This window comes from Mustela putorius, unplaced genomic scaffold (genome assembly GCF_011764305.1).
Source record: "Mustela putorius furo isolate JIRA1106 unplaced genomic scaffold, ASM1176430v1.1 tig00537255_pilon_pilon_pilon, whole genome shotgun sequence".
Lineage (NCBI taxonomy): Eukaryota > Metazoa > Chordata > Mammalia > Carnivora > Mustelidae > Mustela > Mustela putorius.
In genome coordinates, this window is record NW_025422394.1 from 1958552 (window position 1) to 1980595 (window position 22044).

The 22044-nt window shown below is 43.0% G+C and overlaps 1 protein-coding gene across 1 annotated transcript in view; it reads left to right on the forward strand.

Moving 5' to 3' along the window:
- Positions 1 to 8643: 8643 nt before the first annotated feature.
- The window catches only part of GSR (glutathione-disulfide reductase), a 47944-nt gene continuing 34543 nt past the window's right edge, over positions 8644 to 22044 (forward strand). The window contains exon 1 of the mRNA XM_045073784.1: positions 8644 to 8961. Coding sequence (XP_044929719.1) covers positions 8665 to 8961 — 297 coding nt within the window. The 5' untranslated portion in view covers positions 8644 to 8664. The remainder of the gene's footprint in view (positions 8962 to 22044) is intronic.

Here is a 22044-nt window from a genome sequence, read left to right on the forward strand (position 1 = left end):
GCATGGTATAATAGTTAAGGACTGGTGGACTGAGCAAAATGAAGGACTTGAGAACAGATTAGCTTCTTTTTTTGGTAAGGAAGGAGATTTACCAGTTGAGTCATCAGTTCAACTTCTCAGTACCTTAGAGAGAAACTTTTTATCCAGATGAACAACCTATTGTTCAAATAAATGGATTTTCAGGAAAATATAAAGCTAACAAGTTATGTACTAACTGACAGCCTACCTGTGGGCAAGAATTTCCTGAGACAAATAATAGAGTCATTATGGTGACTGATGTAGTTCTAAGTGATGATAATTAAACTATGGGCTAGATGTCTCAATTCCTACAATATAATCTTATGAACATACTTGGGTACAGTAAAAGAGAAAGGAGTTTTAAAATCTAGATAGTTCATATGAAACCATCAATGTTCTTTTTTTTTTTTTTTTTTTAAGATTTTATTTATTTTTGAGAGAGAGAGAACATGGGGCAGGAGCAGAGGGACAGGGAGAAGCAGACTCCCTCCTGAGCAGGGAGCCCAATGTGGAGTTTGATCCTGGACTCCAGGATGATGACCTGAACCAAAGGCAGATGCTTAACCAACTGAGCCTCCCAGGCGCCCTAAACCATTAATATTCTTAAAACACAAATTTCACATTTTTCTTAACAAGTAATGCAGTCTGTTCATGTATAAAAATGTAGACTTGTCAACATTTAAAAATTATATATAATCATATTTGGTAAGGAGACTGTTTACTATAATGTAGCCTGAATTGTGTACATTAAGGTATCCAAACTGCTTTTGTTACTTAATATTGGAATTTTTGCATTTAAAAAAAAAATCAACTAGTTGGGACACCTGGATGGCTCAGCCCGTGGAACATGCAACTCTTGATCTTGGCATCGAGAGTTTGAGCCCCATGTGGGGTATAGAGATTACTTATTTTTTACAAATTATTTAAAAAATCAACTAGCTAATTGTTTTCAATATTTTATGAAGAAATTTTTCAGACAAGGAGTGCCTGGCTGGTTCATTCAGAAGTGCAGTGACTCTTGACCTTGAGGTCATAAGTTTGAGCCCCACGTAGGGTGTAGAGATTACTTAATAAAACCTTAAAAGAAAAAAAAAATTCTCATACAGAAAAGTTGAAAAAATTTATTGAGTATCCATATACTCACCACATCTTATTATATGTATTTTATCACATAGCTATCAACCTTTTTTTTTTTAACCTTTTTTGATGCATTTCAGAGTGGCAGACATTAAGAGATCCTGGTGGCTCAGTCAGTTAAGTAGCTGACCACTGATCTCAGAGTTGTGAGTTCAAGCCCCACATTGGGTTCCATGCTGGGTGTGGAACCTACCTAAACATTAAAACATAAACAATGGGCACTTGGGTGGCTCAGTCGGTTAAGCTTCTATCTTTGACTCAGGTCATGATCTTGAGGTCCTGGGATCAAGCTGTGGGTAGGGCTCCCTACTTAGGGAAGGTGTTCTTCTCTCTCTCCTCCTGCCCCTTTCCCATCCCATGCTCTCTTTCTCTCTAAAATAGTAAAATCTAAAAAAAAAAAAAAAAAAAAAAAAAAAAGTCGCAGACATCAGTACACCTCCCCCCCAAATACTCCAGTGTGCATATCATTATATCATATGAATATGTATACTTCATGTGGGATGCCTACTTTGGCATTCCTATCTTTAACTACAAAGAAACCTAAATATCTAAACTGGATCATTCCTTGAGTTCCAATATAAACATTGTTAAAAGATAAACTGAGGCATATTGAAAATTTTAAGTGTTTGAGCAAAAATCTATTTGAATTGGGCAGCATCCAATCCAGCAGATACAAAGGAGCCCTGAGTTGCTAGACAAAATGAAAGGCTTTTATAGCCAGAGGGGGAGGGTACAAGGAAGTTATTCTAGGCAAAAAAAAAAAAAAAAAAAGTTGGTTATTGCAAGGTTACTTTCCTTTAGAGGAGACAGTGGTCTATCTGTCAGGTTACCTAAGTGCTAAAAACACGCAATTCCATTTCTGGGAAAGCCAAACTCAGTTTGGTGATGCAGGGCTTAGTACAGTGATTCCATGTGGGTGGCACTTGTTGTCTTTCTAATAGCATACACCAGTGCAACCCATATCTCTATCCAGACAAAACTTTGCCCAGAAAATAACCATTGTTTTGATATTTTTTTCTATCTTGGATTAAATTTGCCTGTTCTAGGACTATAAATGGAATTATCCAAAATGTAGCCTTTGGATTAGTCTTTGTTCACACATTGTAACTGTTTTTAACTTTTTATTTTAAGATAATTATAAGTTCATGTTATAGGAAGTAAGTAATACAGAGAGATCACGTATATCCTTTACCCAGTTTCCCCCAATGATAAATTCATGCATAACCATGGTACAATATCATAAACAGGAAATCAGTATTGACACAACCCACCAATCTTATTCAGATCTCACCAGTTTTACATACAATCGTGTGTGTGTGTGTGTATTTGGTTCTATGCAATATTATCACTTGTGTTCATTCATGTGGCCATCACCAGTCAAGATACAGAACACAAGAATCTCTTGTCTTACGATCACCTCATTTTTTTTAATCCTTCACCACCACCAAACAGGCAATCATTAAAGGATCTCTATCTCTTTAGTTTTGTCATTTCAAGAGTATTATGTAAGTGGAATCATAGAGCATGTAACCTTTAGAGATTGGCTTTTTTTCATTCATTATAACCTTGAGATACACACAAATCGTTGTGTGTATAGATATTCCTTTTTATCGCTGGATTCTATTCCTTTTTTTTTTCTTTTCTCTCCCTTTTAAAAAAAGATTTTATTTCTTTATTTGAGAGAGAGCGAGAGAGCGAGCGGGGGGAGGAGCAGAGGGAGAGGGAGACTCTGTGCTGAGAAGGGAGCCGGACATGGGGCTTGATACCATGACCCTGAGATCATGACCGGAGTCAACACCAAAAGTCAGATGCTTAACCAACTGAGCTATCCAGGTGCCCCTCCTTTTTTTTCCTTTTTAAGTAAACTTTATGCCAAATGTGGGGCTCCAGCTCATGACCCTGAGATCAAGGGTCACAAAGAGAGAGAGGGAGGAGGATGTAACTAGAATAGCTGTATGGATCGATCGTTACGGCAGGACTTCATTTCTTCAGGTATGGATGTTCACTGCATTATTCTTTATAGTTTGATTATCTTAAATATTGCAAATACATTTTGAAAGTAAACAGTTACAGAAATTATAACATATGTAGATTCAGCATAAATATATCAGTGTTATTTCCAAGGCTTTTGATAATCTCCCCCATCAAAATACATTGGCAACAAAATTGAATAGAGGCCCAAAGGGTAAAAGAGCCATTGAATAAATGTGTGATTCCCCCTAGATGGGCCTTCTGAGATAGTGTCCAACTTCCTAACAAAGCTGACTTGCTGTTCTTTTCAGAAAAACGCCTTCTGCTTGTTGTAACTCTCTTTTTGTTAATCTCAGATTCAGTTACAGCTACTTAGTGTTTATCATTTCCTCAATATTAAACACTGATATTGCATAACCAAGTAATATTTTATTCCTTTCCTCATATTATTTTTATCCTCATAAATCACTGCAATTAACTTTACATATGCATCATGAGAAATACACTTCATTGAGCAACCTGTTTGTGCAAGTTTCTTTGTGTACAACTATTTCCTGTACAGACTTCACAGATTGTTTATAGAAGTATGATTACCCCCTTCCTTCTAGTATAATAGCTCTTTATCTGTAACCTCAACGAACACACAGTTGTGATGTAAGTTAGTCACTGATGAGTCATGAATACATCTCCTACAAATTACACCATAGAAGGAATCCAGAGGAAAAAGAGGCTTCATTTTTTAAAAAAAAGGGTATAAAGCTAAATGAAACAAGCTATTCAGAGAAAGACAGATGGCATACGATTTCTGTCATATGTTGAATTTAAGAAACAAAACAAATGAACAAAGGAAAAAAAGAGACAAAAAAAAAAAAAAAAAACCCCACAAAAAACCCAGACTCTTAACTATAGAAAAAGAGGGTGGGTGGGTGGGGGAATGGGTGGGAAATAGGTGATGGGGATTAAGGTTATGATGAGCATTGAGTGATGTATAGAATTGCTAAATATATATATTCCCGAAATATATATATATATAATTAGAAATTTTAAAAACCATTTAATTATACACACAGTGGGTAAATTTTATGTATGTAAATTCTCAAAGGTTTTTAAAAATCGATAAATGAAGAAGAGCTAAAAATGATACTCAAAATTTTCTCCTACACAAAGTATCATTTATAAAAATCTTGGATCAGGGCACCTGGGTGGCTCATTTTGTTGGACATCTGTCTTTGGCTCCAGTCATGATCCCTGGGTCCTGGCATCGGGCCCCACATCAGGCTCCCTGGTCAGTGGGGGTGCCTGCTTCTCCCTCTCCCTCTGTCTGCTGCTCCCCCTGCTTGTGCTCTCTCTCTCAAATAAATAAAGTCTTTATTAAAAAAGCTTGAATCTTTTATTTTTGCCATAGGACACTATCTATAATGGTTTCTTTCCTGTAATGGTTAAGAGAACAGACTTAGAGTTAGGACTCTAGGATTGGAATTCCAGCTCTGCCATTCACAGCTGAGTAATCCTGTATGAGTTATTTATACTCTTTTTTAAATTTGTTTTTATCTATCCTCTTTGAACTTCATTCTTTTCAGTTATAATATGGAGATAATAATGGTATTTATTTCTTGGGTTGAAGAGGGGTTAACATAAAGTTCCTAGTACTGCACCTAATAAAGCTCTTAAGCACAGTGCTTAGTTCAATATTTATTATTAATTGTTTTGACAAATATTTCAGTGTGTCTGTGGAAATCACCTGAGTTTGTCTAGTGTTCAAGTGTTATTTATTTGTCAGGGAAAGGGAAAGAGTGATAGCTTGAGCACAAGCAGGGGGAGCAGCAGGCAGAGGGAGAAGCAGGCTCCCGGCTGAGCAAGGAGCCTGACAGGGAACTCCATCCCAGGGCTCTGGGATCACAACCTGAGCCCAAGGCAGATGCTTAACTGATTAAGACCCCTAGGGACCCTCAATGATGAAATTATTAAGAAATGAAATAACTGCTTGGGGCTCTGCTCTTTCACACAAATCATGCTAATTTATTATGACATCACAAGACTGTCACACTTGAATAACTTTGTTGATTTTCATTCTCAACATTTATTTATTTATTTAAGTAATCTCTATACGAAATGTGGGACTCAAACTCGAGACCCAGAGATCAAGAGTTGCGCGCTCTTCTGACTGAACCAGCAAGTTGCCCAGATTTCTAGCACTTAATATGATCCTGAAACTACCTCTTACTAACTACATTGACTAAATTTTTAGTGTGGTTGGTAACTTTTTTGCTTGAAGAAAACTTAGAAACAGTCTGACGCCTTCAAGTGCCTGGGATGTGATTACCTGTTCCCTTTCCCATGTAAGTCAGAAGCAAAAGTAAAAATGCTTATTTGAGAATAAAGTATTTTAGTCCCAAACAATAACTTATAAATCTTTAGTTTCAACATATTGGATGGGTTTATGTAATTAGATGGTAAAAAGTTCTTTCCTCCTTTAAAACCAGCAGGGATGCATAGATCTTTACCTCCGTTTATATTTTTTTATGTTGTTTTATGGGAACATTTTCCTCCCGTATTTCCTTGTTCAAAACGTCCCTATTTTTTTTTTTTTAAGATTTTATTTGACAGACAGAGATCACAAGTAGGCAGAGAGGCAGGCAGAGAGAGAGGGAAAGCAGTCTCCCTGCTAAGCATAGAGCCCGATGGGGGGGCTCTATCCCAGGACCCTGGGATCATGACCTGAGCGAAGGCAGAGTCTTTAACCCACTGAGCCAACCAGGTGCCACCAAAACGTCTCTTTTGTACCCTCCCTCCAATCTGTCTTCAGTTCCTTATGCCTGTGCAATCTTTTCCTAAATATTTGTTCTCTATACTGCTGCCTTGGCCTCCTACACAATCAATTTCACCATTTCCAGTTAATTTCATATATTTCCATGTTAAGACACCCCTGAGAAATCTTCAACAACTCCTTACCACCTTCCAAGCAAGGCCTTCCAGAACTCCACCCATCTCCCATCCCGCCATTCGAAGTGCCTACACTCCAGCCAATCAGCGCTCCTCTACTTACCTCATTATCCCCATTATCCTACGGACTCACCTCCACGGGAGGTTATTCTCTTTATTTGACAAGCCTACCTCCTTTTTGTCAGCTTTCTCATTTTACAGATGAAGAAACTGACACTCAGAGAGGTGGAGTGACCATGACAGTGCCTGTGGTGGGAAATGCATCCAAGTTTCTCAGACTCAGACTCTTTACTCCTAAATACTTCAGTGTGTGTCTCTTTAGAACAAGGATATTCTCTTACATAACCACAGTACAAAGATCACACTCAGCAAATTTTGCTTTGATGTAGTACCATGACATATAGGCCACATTTCAAATTTCACCAACTATCCTTTAGAGTGATTTTTCCCCATTTCTGAATCTCATCCAGGATCAAGCCTTATCTTTATTTCTCATAATTCTTCAATATTCTTTTTCTTTTATAAAGATTATTTATTTATTTATTTGACAGAGAGAGATGACAAGCAGGCAGAGAGGCAGGCAGAGAGAGAGAGGAGGAAGCAGGCTCTCCGCCGAGCAGAGAGCCCCATGCTGGACTCGATCCCAGGACCCTGAGACCATGACCTGAGCCAAAGGCAGTGGCCCAACCCACTGAGCCACCCAGGCACCCCTAAATCTTCAATATTCTTTAACCTAGAATAGTTCCTTTGCCTTACTTTAATTTTAAGACATTGATAGCTCTTATTGATAGCTAGATATTTTACTTGTTTAACGATTTATTTGCTTGTTTGAAAGAGGGCAGGGAGGGGCAAAGGAAGAGAATCTTTAAGCAGACTCCTCTGCTAAGCACAGAGCCAGTGGCAGGGCTAAGTTCCAGGACCCATGGAATTATGACCTGCGTGGACACCAAGAGTTGCGACACCCAACTGACTGAGCCATCCAGGTGCCCCAAGGCATTGATAAAGAGTATGGGCTAGTTGTTTGTAAAATTTTCCTCAGTGTGTGTTTTTCTGAGTGTTACCTCGTGATTAGATTCAGATTATGGATTTCCAGCACAAATACTACATAGTGAAGTTAAGTTGTGTACTTTTTTTTTTTTTTAAAAGATTTTGTGCATCCATTTGACAGAGATCACAAGTAGAGAGGCAGGCAGAGAGAGAGAGGAGGAAGCAGGCTCCCCGCTGAGCAGAGAGCCCGATGCCGGCTCGATTCCAGGACCCTGCGATTATGACCTGAGCTGAAAGCAGAGGCTTTAACCCACTGAGCCACCCAGGTGCCCCAAGTTGTGTACTTCTTACTGCATCACATCGCAGCACCCACAATAATGGTTTCATTACTGGCAATATCCAACTTTGATCACTTGGGTATGGTGGTGTCTGGCACCCTGTAAAGTTACTTTTCTCCCTTTGTGATCAATAGCAAGCTGTGGGGACATATTCTATGATTGTGTAAATAAGCTTCTCCCCATCAAGCGGTTTTCACATTTACTAATATTTAATGACACAACAATTATTATTAGGCTAGTTGCAAAATGTTGATTTTCCTAACTCTGTTGCTGCTTCTTCCCCTGTATTACTTTCTAAGCAGGAAAGAAAAAAAGCTTAAAAAAAGAAGTGGATATCGTTTTAACTGGAGTGTAGTTCGTTCCCATTCCCCTTCAGTGTGCTGGGTCCAGCTTCTCTGACATGGACCTTCACTCCTCGGGCTAGAGAGAGGGCCCTCAGCCTGTGGGTGATGGCCTGGGTCACAGCCCTGCAGAAGGTGGCTTATCACCACAGGAACTGTGCCATGGTAGTCCCAGATACTCTAAAACGACACTCCAGTCTCTCTTGCTTGGTAGTAAAATGCTTTTGTATCTCCGTCTCTAACCTACCTTTATGCTTAACTTGTGGATCACCAAAATATTTATTCCAATGTTTCCCAAACTAAATGTGCGTGAAAGCTAGAGAATTGTTTAAAGCATAGATGGCTGGGGTCTGGTCCCCCAGAGAATCCGATTTAGCCTGTCTGGATTAGAGCCCAGGAATCGGTAAATCAGTCCTCTAGGTGGCCTGCGGAACAAACTTTGAGAAACACCACCCTCCAAAATAATGAAGGGCAAACCTCCCTTCCTCGAGAAATTGACGCCACTGGCAACTCCCAAGGTGCCGGCTCAGGAAAAGGCGGTGAAACAAAAGAGGGCGTTCTTCCTTCCTTGCCCCGCGGGCCTTCGGAAACCTACATCCGGTTGATACCACTCGGGTGCGGGGTCCCGGCTGCTGGGGTGACGGCGGAGAGAGCCCCCGCTAACCGGATCGGTTTGGGCCGGGCCGGCTGGCTGGCGTGCGGGGGGGGGGGGGGGGGGGGGGGGGGGGCGGGTTCCCCTGGTAGCCCGCGGGGCAGCAGCCAGGCAGCCCCACCCCTTCCCCGCACGGCCCCCCGCCCCCGCGCTGGGGTTGGGTGCTTAGTCACGGTGAGGTTGCGCTAGCCGCCCGCCTTCTCCCGGACCGCCCGCGCTCCCCCCCCCCCCCCCCCCCCCCCCCGGCCCCCCGCCCCCCCCGCGCACTTCCGCGTGCATGGCCCTGCTGCGCCGGGCCCTGAGCGGGAACGCCGGGCGGAGCTGGCGGCGGGTGGCGCGCGCCTTCCCCCGCTTCCCGCTGCCTCAGTCGCGGCCCACCCGCGCCGGCTCCCGCGCCATGGCTTGCAGGCAGGAGCCGCAGCCGCAGCGCCCTCCGCCTGCCGCCGGCGTCGTGGCCTCTTACGACTACCTGGTGATCGGGGGCGGCTCGGGCGGGCTGGCCAGCGCCCGCAGGGCGGCGGAGCTGGGCGCTAGGGCCGCGGTGGTGGAGAGCCACAAGCTGGGCGGAACATGCGTGAGTACGAGGTCCCCGGCTTCGCGTCGTCTGGCAGCCGGGCTTTCTCCGCGCTCTGCAGGGACAGCCTGTCCTTTTCCTAGCGCCTAGGTCCGTCCGTCCGGGGGTGGGTCCCCAGCGCCGTGCTCTCCGCTTTCCCACCCGCATCTGAGGTCAGGGTCCCAGCAGGTTTAGAGGGGACGAGTGTGAAGGGCTTCTCTACGGCTCCCAAACCCGAGCCGTGGTCTGTGCCAGCGCAGGTGGTTAAACCTAACAGAACTTCACTGCATCCTCCCTCCTCAGGGTGGAAGAGTGTGGCAACCCATCCTTGATCTCACCCCCAGATCCGTGAAACAGCTGCCCGTGGAGAAATCGCAGCTGGCGTGGGGGGTAGGGAGTTGGGGAGCGGGACTGGGTACTGATCCTTGAGGAAGACGATCCTGATCCTCTCCTTTCACTTCCAGGGGCAGAATGATTTGCAGCAGGGGTTCTCGCCCTTGACCGCACATTCCAATCACCTGAGGAGCTGGGAAAATTCTGCTATGGGTTCCACTCCCGCGGCTTCTGATGTCACTCCTCCCAGGAGCAGCCTGGGCTTTGGGAGTTTTTAGAAGCTCCACGGGTGATTGATTGCAGCCAAGGTTGACAACCACTGACTATAGATTACCTCGATGTAGGATTTACTCTTAATTGAATTCTCAGACCTTTTTCTTTTTGTTGTTTTGTCTTTTTTGGGGGGAGAGGGTAGATTTTAGAACCGCCTCCAAAAAAGAGGGTCGTAAAATCTTATGATTGAGAAGCTTTATCATTAAAAAATTGTTTCCATGTTACTGGTGTGGCCTTTTCTGTCGCAAGATTTGGGTGAAGTAGTTGCAATTAATGTTAAAATTTTGTATCCAAGAGTAACCTGGGATTGGAAAGTGTTCTCCACAGTGTTCTGGAGATTGATATTTAAATTGTGCCAGATTGGGAACTCCTTAAGGGCAGGGATGGGTTCATGTATTTTGCACCTCTTATCACCTTAACAAAATATCTTGCTCAATAACCTTACACGTAATGAATCAAACTCAAAATTGACAGCTTGTGAAAGGGCTGACTTCATTGTCCAGTACTCATATTTTACGTTCAAAATGAAAATGGGAATGGCAGAAAGGAAAAATCCCTGGTAATGATCAACTTGCTCCTTGACATCTTAGCGTAGACTCCATTAGTCTGTCTCAGCGGAAAGCAGATTGAGGGGTGTCGCCCTCGGCCCAGGACGACAATGAGCCTGGTATGGTGATAATGCTTCATTTCCGTTTATTTAATCAACTTCCACAGAGGGGTGCCACTAGGAGGCCCCTGGACAGCTGGTGAGAACTCTTGATGATTTCTCATCTTTGTACCTCCTTTCTTTTTTAAGATTTTGTTTTAAGTCATCTCTGCATCCAGCCTGAGGCTCACTTCCAGAGATCCAGAGATCAAGAGTCTCACACTTTACTGACTAAGCCAGCCAGGTTCCCTGGTACCTCTTTACTTTTCTCAGTTTTTCTTCTTCCGTGTTAAGTCACACAGTTGTGACATCCATCATCCTTGCTTGGTTCCACTGATATTACTCAAGAAGGGGCTGGCCTCATTTTTAGGTTCTTCTTAGGAATATGAATACACACATATGAATACACTAAGAGGTAAATTACATCTGAGACCCAGCGAAGAATTGCTCTGGTCAGCCATTTACAGCTTCCTTATAAAATGCCTGGCCTTGCCTGTATCATTCTGCTACAGCAACTTTTTTTTCCTGTAAACATTGGGAAATCCCCTACTTCACACTTGCATCACATTCCATTTGGGTTCTTCTCAAACTGGCTTTTGGCTTTGAATTACAAGGAAGGGTGTGGGTATCTGTTAATATCAGAGAATATATAACAGTCGATAAGATGGGAGTTTGAATTTAAGAATTCCAGATATCTAGGCTAGCCATAGTTGCAGTAATAAATTTCTGATGTCCAGTGATTTCCAAGCAGGTGCAGGGAAAAGGGAGGCCCTCTGAAGCACATCATTTCATTTGTTCATGTCTTCATTTCGTGTATTCTAAATGCCAGGTACTTGGATTGAGGTAGGCAGAGAGAAAAGGGTAGATACAAATATTTATATGGCCAAAAGTCCCTTCCCACAGGGAATTTACAATACAGTGGGGAAGGAAAATGTAGACCTTAACTCCAAAATGTAGACCTTAACACCTTGCTGCTGATAGTGAAAAATTACAGTAGCTAAGAAGAGAGTTGGAACCATTACTTCTGCCTGGGCACTGTGGGACGGATGGTTTCTTGAAGGAGAGAGTATCTTTCTGAACCTGAACAGGATTAGTACCATTTTTTGATAGGGTCAGAGGCAAAGGAAGAGGGGCAGGTTATGTTGTGTAATTTAGAACAGAGGGTGTCTCTAATAGAAGTAAGATGGGAAGCTGATGGGTAGGTTGTGGTTAAAAAAAAAAATGAAGTTTCTGGGGGCTCTTGTTTGGCTCAGTCCGTAGCGCATGTGACTCTTAGTCTTGGGGTAGTGAGTTCAAGCCCCACACTGGGTGTAGAGCTTACTTAAAAAGAATGAAGTGAACTGTGAAAGGTTTTTGCATAGGGGAGTGGCTGCATAAAAGTGGTTTTATGGTAGTGGTACTAGTGAAAGAAGTCCTTTGGGACAGTCAAATAGAAATTTCTTTAACATTGATTCTTTAAGGGGGTGCCTGGGTGGCTCAGTGGGTTAAATAAACCTCTGCCTTCGGCTCAGGTCATGGTCTCAGGGTCCTGGGATGGAGCCCCACATTTATTGGGCTTTCTGCTCAGCAGGGAGCCTGCTTCCTCCTCTCTCTCTGCCTGCCTCTCTGCCTATTTGTGATCTTTGTCAAATAAATAAATTCTTAAAAAAAAAAACATTCATTCGTTAAGCATTTTTTTTCTAAGTATTTTGATTCTGGAGTGTGGTGAATTTTTAAAGTTGCTGTGGTTAAATTCACACTGAGGATTCAAATTAAAGTCTTCCTGTAGTTAGTGGAATTGTGGCTTTTTAAGATTTTTATTTATTTATTAGCGAGAAAGAGTGATCAGGAGTTGTGGAGGGGAGAAGCAAACTCTTCTCCGAGCAGGGAGCTTGATGTGGGGCTTGATCCCAGGACCCGTAAGATCATGACCTGTGCAAAGGCAGCCACTCAACTGACTGAGCCACCAAGGTGCCCCAGTGGGATTGTGTTTTGTTTTTAATTATTCTATTTTTGTCTGCTCATTTATTAATTCATATTGCCACCCATTCAGGTACTTTTTTGAATGCTGGGGTTTCAGCAGCAAACAAAGCAGATAAAAATCTCTGTCTTTGGGGCGCCTGGGTGGCTCAGTGGGTTAAAGCCTCTGCCTTCGGCTCAGGTCATGATCCCAGGGTCCTGGGATTGAGCCCCACATCAGGCTCTCTGCTTGGCAGGGAACCTGCTTCCTCCTCTCTCTCTGCCTCTGCTCTGTGACCTCTGTCTGTCAAATAAATAAATAAATAAAATCTTTAAAAAAAAAAAAAAATCTCTGTCTTTGTGGAGCTTACATTGTAGGTGTTATCTGCAGTTTCTAAACTTTCTGTGCAATATTTTAATAATTTTTTAAAAGATTTTATTTATTTATTTGAGAGAGAGAGAGAGAGAGCAAGGACTAGAGAGAGAGCACACACAGAGGGAGAAAAAGAGAGACGCAGACTCCCCGATGAGCAGGGAGCTTGATGGGGAGCTCGATTCCAGGGCCCCAGGATCATGACCTGAGCCAAAGGCACACACTTAACTGACTGAGCCACCCAGGTGCCCCAATACTTTTAGCTTTATGAAACACTACATGGACCTGGTTATTTTCATTTCATTTAGGATTGGACTCACACAGATCCTTGTAGGAATTTGGGAAGCATTGTTCCGGTTCAGCACCCTTACTTTACTGAGGAGCAGAGTGAATGTCAGCTAAAATGTGGTTGAAAACAAACCAAGCGTGCTATGACCTATGGAACTGGCGTCCCAGCCATTGGAAACTAGAGCTCTGATGTATTAGTGCGAAGTAAACTGCGACTTGATGAACATGTTTAAGCCTTATTCTTTACTACAGAGAAGGAACCTTCTTACCCCTCTTTCTTAGGAACCAGACATTTACTCCAAAAACACTTAGTTAAGGGTCTGTCTACCACACTGGCCTTCACCCTGTAGCTCCTGATTTAGTAGGTATGGTGTGAAGCCAGAGCAGATGTATTTTTAAAGAGCTCCATTCTGATTTTGGTATAACATGAGCCAGACACAGTGGCAGCGTCTTTATAGGAAGAAGGGACAGTATGAAGCATTAGGATGAATCTGGTGAATTATGCATAACTGCAGGTCAGCTGACAGTGAATGTGGTCCTAGGGTCATTAATTTCTTGGTTTCATAATTTTATGCCTCTGAGGCAGCTAGTGGAAAATGCCTTCCAAGGTTGTCTACACAATGTGACTATTTGGCTTGATTTTCTTTTTTTTTTTTTTTTTAAAGATTTTATTTATTTATTTGACAGAGAGAAACCACAAGTAGTCGGAGAGGCAGGCAGAGAGACAGAGGGAAGCAGGCTCCCCGCCGAGCAGAGAGCCCGATGCGGGACTCGATCCCAGGACCCTGAGATCATGACCTGAGCCGAAGGCAGTGGCTTAACCCACTGAGCCACCCAGGCGCCCCTGGCTTGATTTTCTGACTCTTCCTCAATCTTCCTTTTCTAGGAGGCTTTTTTTTTTTTTTAAACATTCTGTGATGTGATTGAGTAGGCCCCTTCCAAGAAGGCATGCATTTCCTTCTTTCCTTCCTTCCTTCCTTGATTTGACACAGAGAGAGAGCACAAGCAGTGGGAGCGGGAAAGGGGGAAGCAGGCTCCCCACTGTGCAGGGAGCCCGAGGTGGGGTTCAGTCCCAGGACCCTGGGATCATGACCTGAGCTGAAGGCAGACATTTAACCATCTGAGCCACCCAGGCACCCCAAAACGTGCATTTTCAAGATGAATGATGCATGTTGGTGTACAAAAGCCTTTGTTTAAAAAAAAATTTTTTTTTTTTTAAATTTTTGACAGAGAGAGAGCACAAGTAGGCAGAGCAGCCCGCAGAGGGAGAGGGAGAAGCAGGTTCTCTGCTGGACAGGGAGCCTGATACGGGGCTTGATCCCAGGACGGTGGGATCGTGGCCTGGGTGAAGGCAGCTGCTTAATTAACCAACTGAGCCACCTAGGTGTGTGCCATCACCTTTTCTTTTTTTAAAGAAAAAAAGAAATTTTTTCTTTTTTCTTTTTTCTTTTTCTTTTCTTTTCTTTTTTTTTTTTTTTAATTTTTTTTCAGGGATAGAAATTTTTAAGCTGTTAAGTTCAAGTGTGAGATGACTTTGCCCCATATTGTGTCTGTAGGGGAGGAAAACCTTTTCCTCTACCCTCTTAGGTTTAGTAACTGGAGCCTGCAAATTAGGCCAATAGTAGACAGGTTTATAGGAACTTATTTCACATGCAGATGGACTGTCACAGAGAAGTAGAGGGGAAGATAGGAGCACTTAGGCCTGGGAGCTTAATACCAATATAACAAAGGGTAATAAATTGTGGAGAAGTGGCTGGCAAAGAAAAGGAGGTTTGGGCTTCTAGTAGCAGTAAATTGTAGAAAGGCTATATGAGGGAAACGAATGGAAGATAAAGGTTATTATTATTTTTTTTAAGATTTTATTTATTCATTTGAGAGAGAGTGCATAAGGTGGGAGGTGCAGAGAGGGAGAGCAAGAGGGAGAAGCAGACTCCGGGCTGAGCAGGGAGCTGGATGCAGGGCTCTGTCCCAGGACCCTGGGATCATGACCTGAGCTGAAGGCAGACACTCAACCAACTGAGCCAGCCACTCAGGCACCCCGATAAAAGTTACTTTAATAAGTTTTTTTTTTTCTTTTTTTCCTGTAAATTCTGCTCAGTGCTTTTTCCCCCTTCGGTGATTAGGGTTGTTCTCCTCCTCCTGGTATAGAAGAGGGGTAAGAGATACCTTCACAAAGGGAAAATTTATGCCCTGTTGTTAGGCAGAAAGAAGGAGGGCAGGGAGTTCCTCCTTTGCTCTTAATTATCTTTAGCTCAAAATAATCCGTATGCTCAAGTAGCATAGTTTGGGTTGGCATATTCTGATCTCCTTTAGTTCAAAGTGAAAGAAGCAATTAGGGGCCAGAACTGCTATCAAACTTCTTTTTTTTTTTTTTTTTAAAGATTTTATTTATTTATTTGACAGAGAGAAATCACAAGTAGATGGAGAGGCAGGCAGAGAGAGAGAGGGAAGCAGGCTCCCCGCTGAGCAGAGAGCCCGATGCGGGACTCGATCCCAGGACTCTGAGATCATGACCTGAGCCGAAGGCAGCGGCTTAACCCACTGAGCCACCCAGGCGCCCCTGCTATCAAACTTCTAATGGATAAACCAGGTCGAGAGGCCTGGGGTAGCTCTCCTGACATGATTCCACCCTCAAACTGGTCTTTATTTTTCTTCATTAAGCAAGAAGTTGTGATCTGATAGAGTAGGATGTAGAGTAGGTTCGTTGCTAAAAGTGGGAAGCTGAAAGAAAAGAATTGAAAGAATTCAGTGAAGATCGTAATCTCTTGTTGCCCGTTGTTGTTAAGTCATTTCTGAGGGCAGAAAAATAAATGAAATAATCTTTGAATTCAGTTTTTGGCATCTCCAAAAAGTTAAGTGTAATACTTCCCTCATGATCAACCGTAGAGCAGGGAGATCTGCAAAGATTGCCCACAGCCATAGTGAATGAGAACCTTCTGGAAGCTTTGTCTCTGGTTCAGTTCTCTGCCTACGCAGACCTGGGAAGAGTCAGCTTGAGGAAGAGTTCTTTCTGATTTACTGCTCCTTTTGCCCCAGGGCCTGTGGGAGCACATGTTCCAATGTTCTTGCTGAGTGTAGTAATCCTGTGGTGAAGAGTAAATGGGTTCTTATGGTATAGACGAGCAGTTCTCACCAATGAGAGTTGGTACTAAGGTTTGATTACCAGGCCAAAAGCCTTCCCTCCTCTCCCCTGCCCTCCCCTCCCCTCCTCTCCCCTCCTCTCCTCTCTTCTCTTCTCTCCTTTTTTTATTTTTATTTTTTAAAGATTTTATTTATTTATTTGAAAGAGAGACAGTGAGAGAGAACATGAGTGAGGAGAAGGTCAGAGGGAGAAGCAGACTTCCCATGGAGCTGGGAGCCTGATGTGGGACTCGATCCTGGGACTCCAGGATCATGACCTGAGCCGAAGGCAGTTGTCCAACCAACTGAGCCACCCAGGCGTCCCTCTTCTTTCCTTTTTTAATTGAGGTATAATTGACCTATAACATTGTATTAGTTTAGGTATACAGCGTGATGATTCCATATTTGTGTATCCGGTGGAATGATCACCACCAGAAGTTGAGTTAAGCTTGTCCCCATACATAGTTACAAATATTTTTTCCTTGTGGTAATTTATTTTTATTTTAAGATTTTTAATTTTAATTTTTATTATTAAGATATTTTATTTTTATTTTAAGATTTTATTTATTTGAGAGAGAGTGAGAGAGCGGGCACGAGCAGGGAGAAGGAGCAGAGGCAGAGGGAGATGCTTAACTGGCTGAGCCACCAGGGGCCCTTGTGATAAGAACTTTGAAGATCAACTCTCTTAGCAACTTCCAAATATGCAATATAGTATTATTAACCATTAACCATGCTGTGCATTACAGCCCCATGACTTATTGATTTACAGCTGGAAGTTTCTACCTAATAAAAAGCCTTCTTGATTACTAATGTCATTGTGAATGGTGCCGCACAGTGCCAATTGGAGAGGGTAGCAGGAAAGACAGGGTATGTATGTATGTATGTATGTATGTATTTATTTATTTATTTATAGATTTTATTTATTTGACAGAGAGACACAGCAAGAGAGGGAACACAAGCAGAGGGAGAGGGAGAGAGAGAAGCAGGCTTCCCACCGAGCAGGGAGCCCAACATGGTGCTCTATCCCAGGACTCTGGGATCATGACCTGAGCCGAAGGCAGACGCTAAGCCACCCAGGGACCCCTAGTTGGGGGTTTTAAAAGATGCCTGAGAAACAAGCTTCTAAGTAGACCGCTGTTTGTATTTATCTAGGCTGAAAACAATGACTTACATGTTAACAACATGTAAATCAACTGACCTTGGAGGTGATAACATGTACTTTGATATTATGATGCCGATATCTCCACAAAAGGCTGAACACACTTTTAAAAAAAAATTTTAAGCACGCAGTACGGTATTGTTGACTTTAGGTACAATGTGATACAGCAGGACACTTAGAGCTTACTCATCCTGCTTAACTGAAATTTTGTGCCAGTTGATGAGTAACTTCCCATTCCTCTCCCACCCCTGCCCAGACCCTGGCAACCACAACTCCATTCTTTGGTTCTATGAATTTGACTGTTTTAGATATCACATGTAAGTGGAATCCTGCAATATTTGAATTATTTCCTTCATTTTAGCATAATCTTCCAAGGTTGAATATTCATTTTTAAATGGACATTTACAAAAGGAGATCATACCTTCAGTATTTTTTTAAAGATTTTGTTTATTTATTTGAGAAAGAGAGGGAGAGAGTGAGAGCGAGAATGTGCACATAAGCAGGGGATTGGCGAGGGGGTAAAGGCAGAGGGAGAAGCAGGCTCCCCGCTGCGCAGGGAGCCTTACCCTGGACTTGATCCCAGGATTCTGGGATCATGACCTGAGCTGAAGGTGGACCTTTAACCGACTGAGCTGCCCACGTACTCCAACACACCTTCAGTATTGACAGGTAGCCCTTAAAAACAGAAAGTTACCCTAATTTGTTTTGTGGGCTTAGAGTTTCGTAAGGTGTGGCACACCTGTATTTGTAAGTGCCAAATAAACGAGTGATCAGAAAGGGTGGGGTTTGTTGAAGTAGGCAAATCCTGATGTTGAAATTGGTATTTTGATTTACCCTGTTGATTAATTTTTTTGCACTAGGATTTGTATAAGAGTGCTTTGTCATCTGCCTCAGAAATCTGTGGGGCTAGAAAGAAAGGCTGCCTCTGAACCTCTCAGGGGTCCTCTTTCTTTGTAAATGGTACTTTGAACAAGTCATAACAGAGAATGTTTCTTGTAGAGTCAGATTGAAGGCATTTTGTGGAAAGACTAATGATCTTATCATTAATAATCACTTATTCACTGGGTGTTACAACATTAGGTATGAAATGAGGATACATAGAATACTAGGTCCTTTTCTTTTGGTGGGGGAGCAGGAGATGTGGGACCAGGGCGCCTGAGTGGCTCAGTCATTAAGCGTCTGCCTTCGGCTCAGGTCATGGTCCCAGGGTCCTGGGATCCAGTCCTATGTTAGGCTCCCTGCTCAGCACAAAGCCTGTCTCTCTCTCTCCCACTCCCCCTGCTTATGTTCCCTCTCTTGCTGTCTCTTTCTCTGTCAAATAAATAAATAAAATCTTGAAAAAAAAAAAAAAGATGTGGGGCCACACATCACTACAGTGTGCTCATCAAGGGGTAGAGAACTGGTGGTCCAGAAGTTTTGTCTCATGTAGCTACTTCTGGGTGCCCCTGGATGCCTCAGAGTAACAGGTCTTTTAAACTTGACAGTTGAGGGGCACCTGGGTGGTTCAGTAGGTTTAGCATCCAGCTCTTGATTTCGGCTCAGGTCATGATCTCAGGGTCATGGATCAAGCTCTCTGTTGGGCTTTGTGCTCACTGGGGAGTCTGCTTGAGATTCTCTTTCTCTCTCTTCCTTTACCTCTCTCCCAGCTCGCGCTCTCCCATGCACACACTCATTTTATCTAAAATAAATACATAGGGGTGCCTGGGTGGCTCAGTTATTAAGCATCTGCCTTCAGCTCAGGTCATGCTTCCTCTCCCACTCTCTCCTATTCCTACTCCCCTGCTTGTGTTCCCTGTCTTGCTGTCTGTCTCTCTGTCAAATAAGTAAATAAATAAAATCTTTAAAATTAAAAAAAATTTTTTTTCTTAGAAAATTATCTTTTGGTAATTTTCTTAAAAAATTATCTTTTGATAATAAAATAAATAAATGTTAAAAAATAATTGTTGACACCTGGGATTGAGAGGTCTACATTAATCTTATATTCTGCTTAGCTAAGTATTGAGCCAAAGCCATTTTATTTTAAAGATTTTATGTATTTATTTGAGAGAGAGAGCAGAGAGAGTGAGAGGGAGAAGCTGACTCCTCTTTGAGCGGGAAACCCAATGCCGGGCTCCATCCCAGGACCCTGAGATCACTACCTGAGGGAAATGCTTAACCAACTAAGCCACCAGGTACCCTAAGCCAAAATGATTTTAATTCCAATCTTTGTTACTATCTCTTGTATCACTTCATTTTCTTGCTTTAGATTCTGCTTTATACATAATACCTTTTCTTTCTCCCTGAAGCTAGATACCTCCCAGTACTAATCTTTAATTATAGTCTGAAATTTGAAGGTAAAGACATGGATATTGGTTGTTTAATATGTGTCAAGATACGATACTGTGTTTTATGATAAAACAATATACCTTTGGTCTTGGTTCCCAGTCCTGGCACAGAGCTCCTAAAACCCCTTGGAATTTTCTAAGTGATAAGAGTAATAAAGGTATCTTGGGCGCCTGGGTGGCTCAGTGGGTTAAGCCGCTGCTTTCGGCTCAGATCATGATCTCAGAGTCCTGGGATCGAGTCCCGCATCGGGCTCTCTGCTCAGCAGAGAGCCTGCTTCCCTCTCTCTCTCTGCCTGCCTCTCCATCTACTTGTGATTTCTCTCTGTCAAATAAATAAATAAAATCTTAAAAAAAAAAAAAGAGTAATAAAAGTATCTTGATATTTATAACAAATGAATATTTCACACCTAAGTTTATGTTAATGAGGTGACTTTTGGAAAGATCCTAAGGATGAGACATGGTTGGCTGGAGAACTAACTTTGTGATTTGAGGATCAGGATTTCATTTCTACCTCCCGTCCCCCGCCACCCGTGTCTCCCCCCTCCTCCTCCTCTGGGGAGGAGAGAAGAAAGAGGACCTGGAGGTTGAATCACTTACCAGTGGCCAAAGACTTAAATCAATCATGCTGTTAAGTGCAGGTGGCATTCTTGACAGGTGCAGTTGTCAATGGACCAAATCCTCATTTTACCACCGACATGGGCAGTGTGAAGTTTTTACCTATCTAGGCAGGACCAAAGGTGAGAGGGCCCGGCCTAGAAACATGGTGAAGCCCCTGAATTTTACCACGTGTATCATCAGACTCTTCCCATGTTCTGTCCCTGTTGGGAGAGGCCCCCTGTCTTCACTGTGAGCCAATTTCGGCAGGCCAGGCTCTGAACAGGATTCTGAACACCATCGGGACAGGGAGTTCTTAGAAGTGGACTGTGAGATTGTAAGTAAGGCAAAGCTGCCGGAGTGTCTCTGCTGTTGGGTGTACTCAGGAATATGAGAAACTTGTCTGTAAAGTTTATCATTGGTTAATGCCCCTCTGAGGGCTTTGCTGGGAAATTTGCCAGGTGGAAAGTGTTGTATGTTTCAGGTCTTATCAGCTTTGTGCACCCCTGGGAAGTCAGAGCCCTGAGAACCCATCAACCTGGTGTCCCAGCCTGGGAGACAAGCTTTCTGGCATCAGTCGATTTGTTCTTGAAAGGGAGCCAGCCGCCAGGGGACTTGATCTCTTTTTTCAATAAGCTTCTGTGAGCTCAGAGATCTAGAGGACTGCAGAAATAATTCAGGGGAGTCAATGTCATCATTAGATCTATCATAAATTAAAAAAGAGGTGCTTTATTTGCATTATCTGTCATCTTCTCAAAACCTCTGTTTTAGCATTCCCATTTTACGGAATAGGAGACTGAGCTCAGAGATTTAGAAACTTCCCCACCAACAGCCAGTAGGTGGGAGGGAAGGTTGGGATGCAAACTCATGTCTGTCTGACTCTGTGCTTGTGTTCTTTCTGACCACCTGCTGTGCTTGTCAGCTGGAGAGGAAGAAGGGTTGAGCATGACTGTACAGAGCTTTCCACCTTTGGCTTCCCCAGCTCTGTTAACTAATGTATCTTTTCTTCCCTTTCAAGTCAGAGAGGCATCTGGTCATCAGTTATGTTGTGCTGAAGTGTAACTAGGCTTCTAAAACCAGTGGAAAGCCCCGGAGGCCCATTACTGGAGTTGCCAAAATAGGGCGAGTTGTATTTCTTTTTTTCTTTCTTTTCTTTTTAAGATTTATTTATTTATTTGAGAGAGAGAAAGACAGAGCAAGTAGAGGGAGAGGGAGTGAAGCGGACTTTGTGCTGAGCAGGGAGCCAGAGATCACGACCTGAGCCAAAGTCAAGTCAGCGGCTTAATCACCTGAGCCACCCAGGTGCCCCAGGGCGAGGTGTATTTCAAGGTCATGAACTCTTTTCAGTTATAGCCCAATCCCAGACCCAAAGGGTACTGTGCTAGAATATAGACTCTTTGGCCCAAAAAGGTCACAGTTTTCCACTTCCTCTTCCTCTTGATATCTAGCCTAAGGCTTCAGAATTTTCGGGAATGGAGTGATTCTGCTGCCGACCCTTGAGTCAGCATCTTGGATTATGCTGTGACTCTGGTTGGAACTGGAGGCTCCAAGAGAACAGGGACTAACTATACCTGTTTAGGGTTTTGTTTTGTGTAAAGTCTGACACAACTGAGTGAATGCTTAATCAATACTTATGAATGAATGAATGAATGAATGATTGCAAGTTAAAACATTATAGAAGGCAAAAAGTCTGAAACTTCTAAAAAGCAAACCAAAGTTAGTCATAACACTTGGCACAAGAGAAAGATTGTCTTGGCCCTGGGAAGAAGCATGTCACAAACTTTTTTAGAAATTGCCTTAAAGGGGCGCCTGGGTGGCTTAGTGGGTTGAAGCCTCTGCCTTCAGCCCAGGGTTCTGGGATTGAGACCCGCATTGGGCTCTCTGCTCAGCAAGGAGCCTGCTTCCCTTCCTCTCTCTGCCTACCTCTCTGCCTACTTGTGATCTCTGTCTATTAAATAAATAAATTAAAAAAAAAAGAAATTGCCTTAAATAGCTTTCAGATAGCCTCAAATGTGCAAGAGGAATATATCGATGATGACTGAGAATGGTTCAGAAC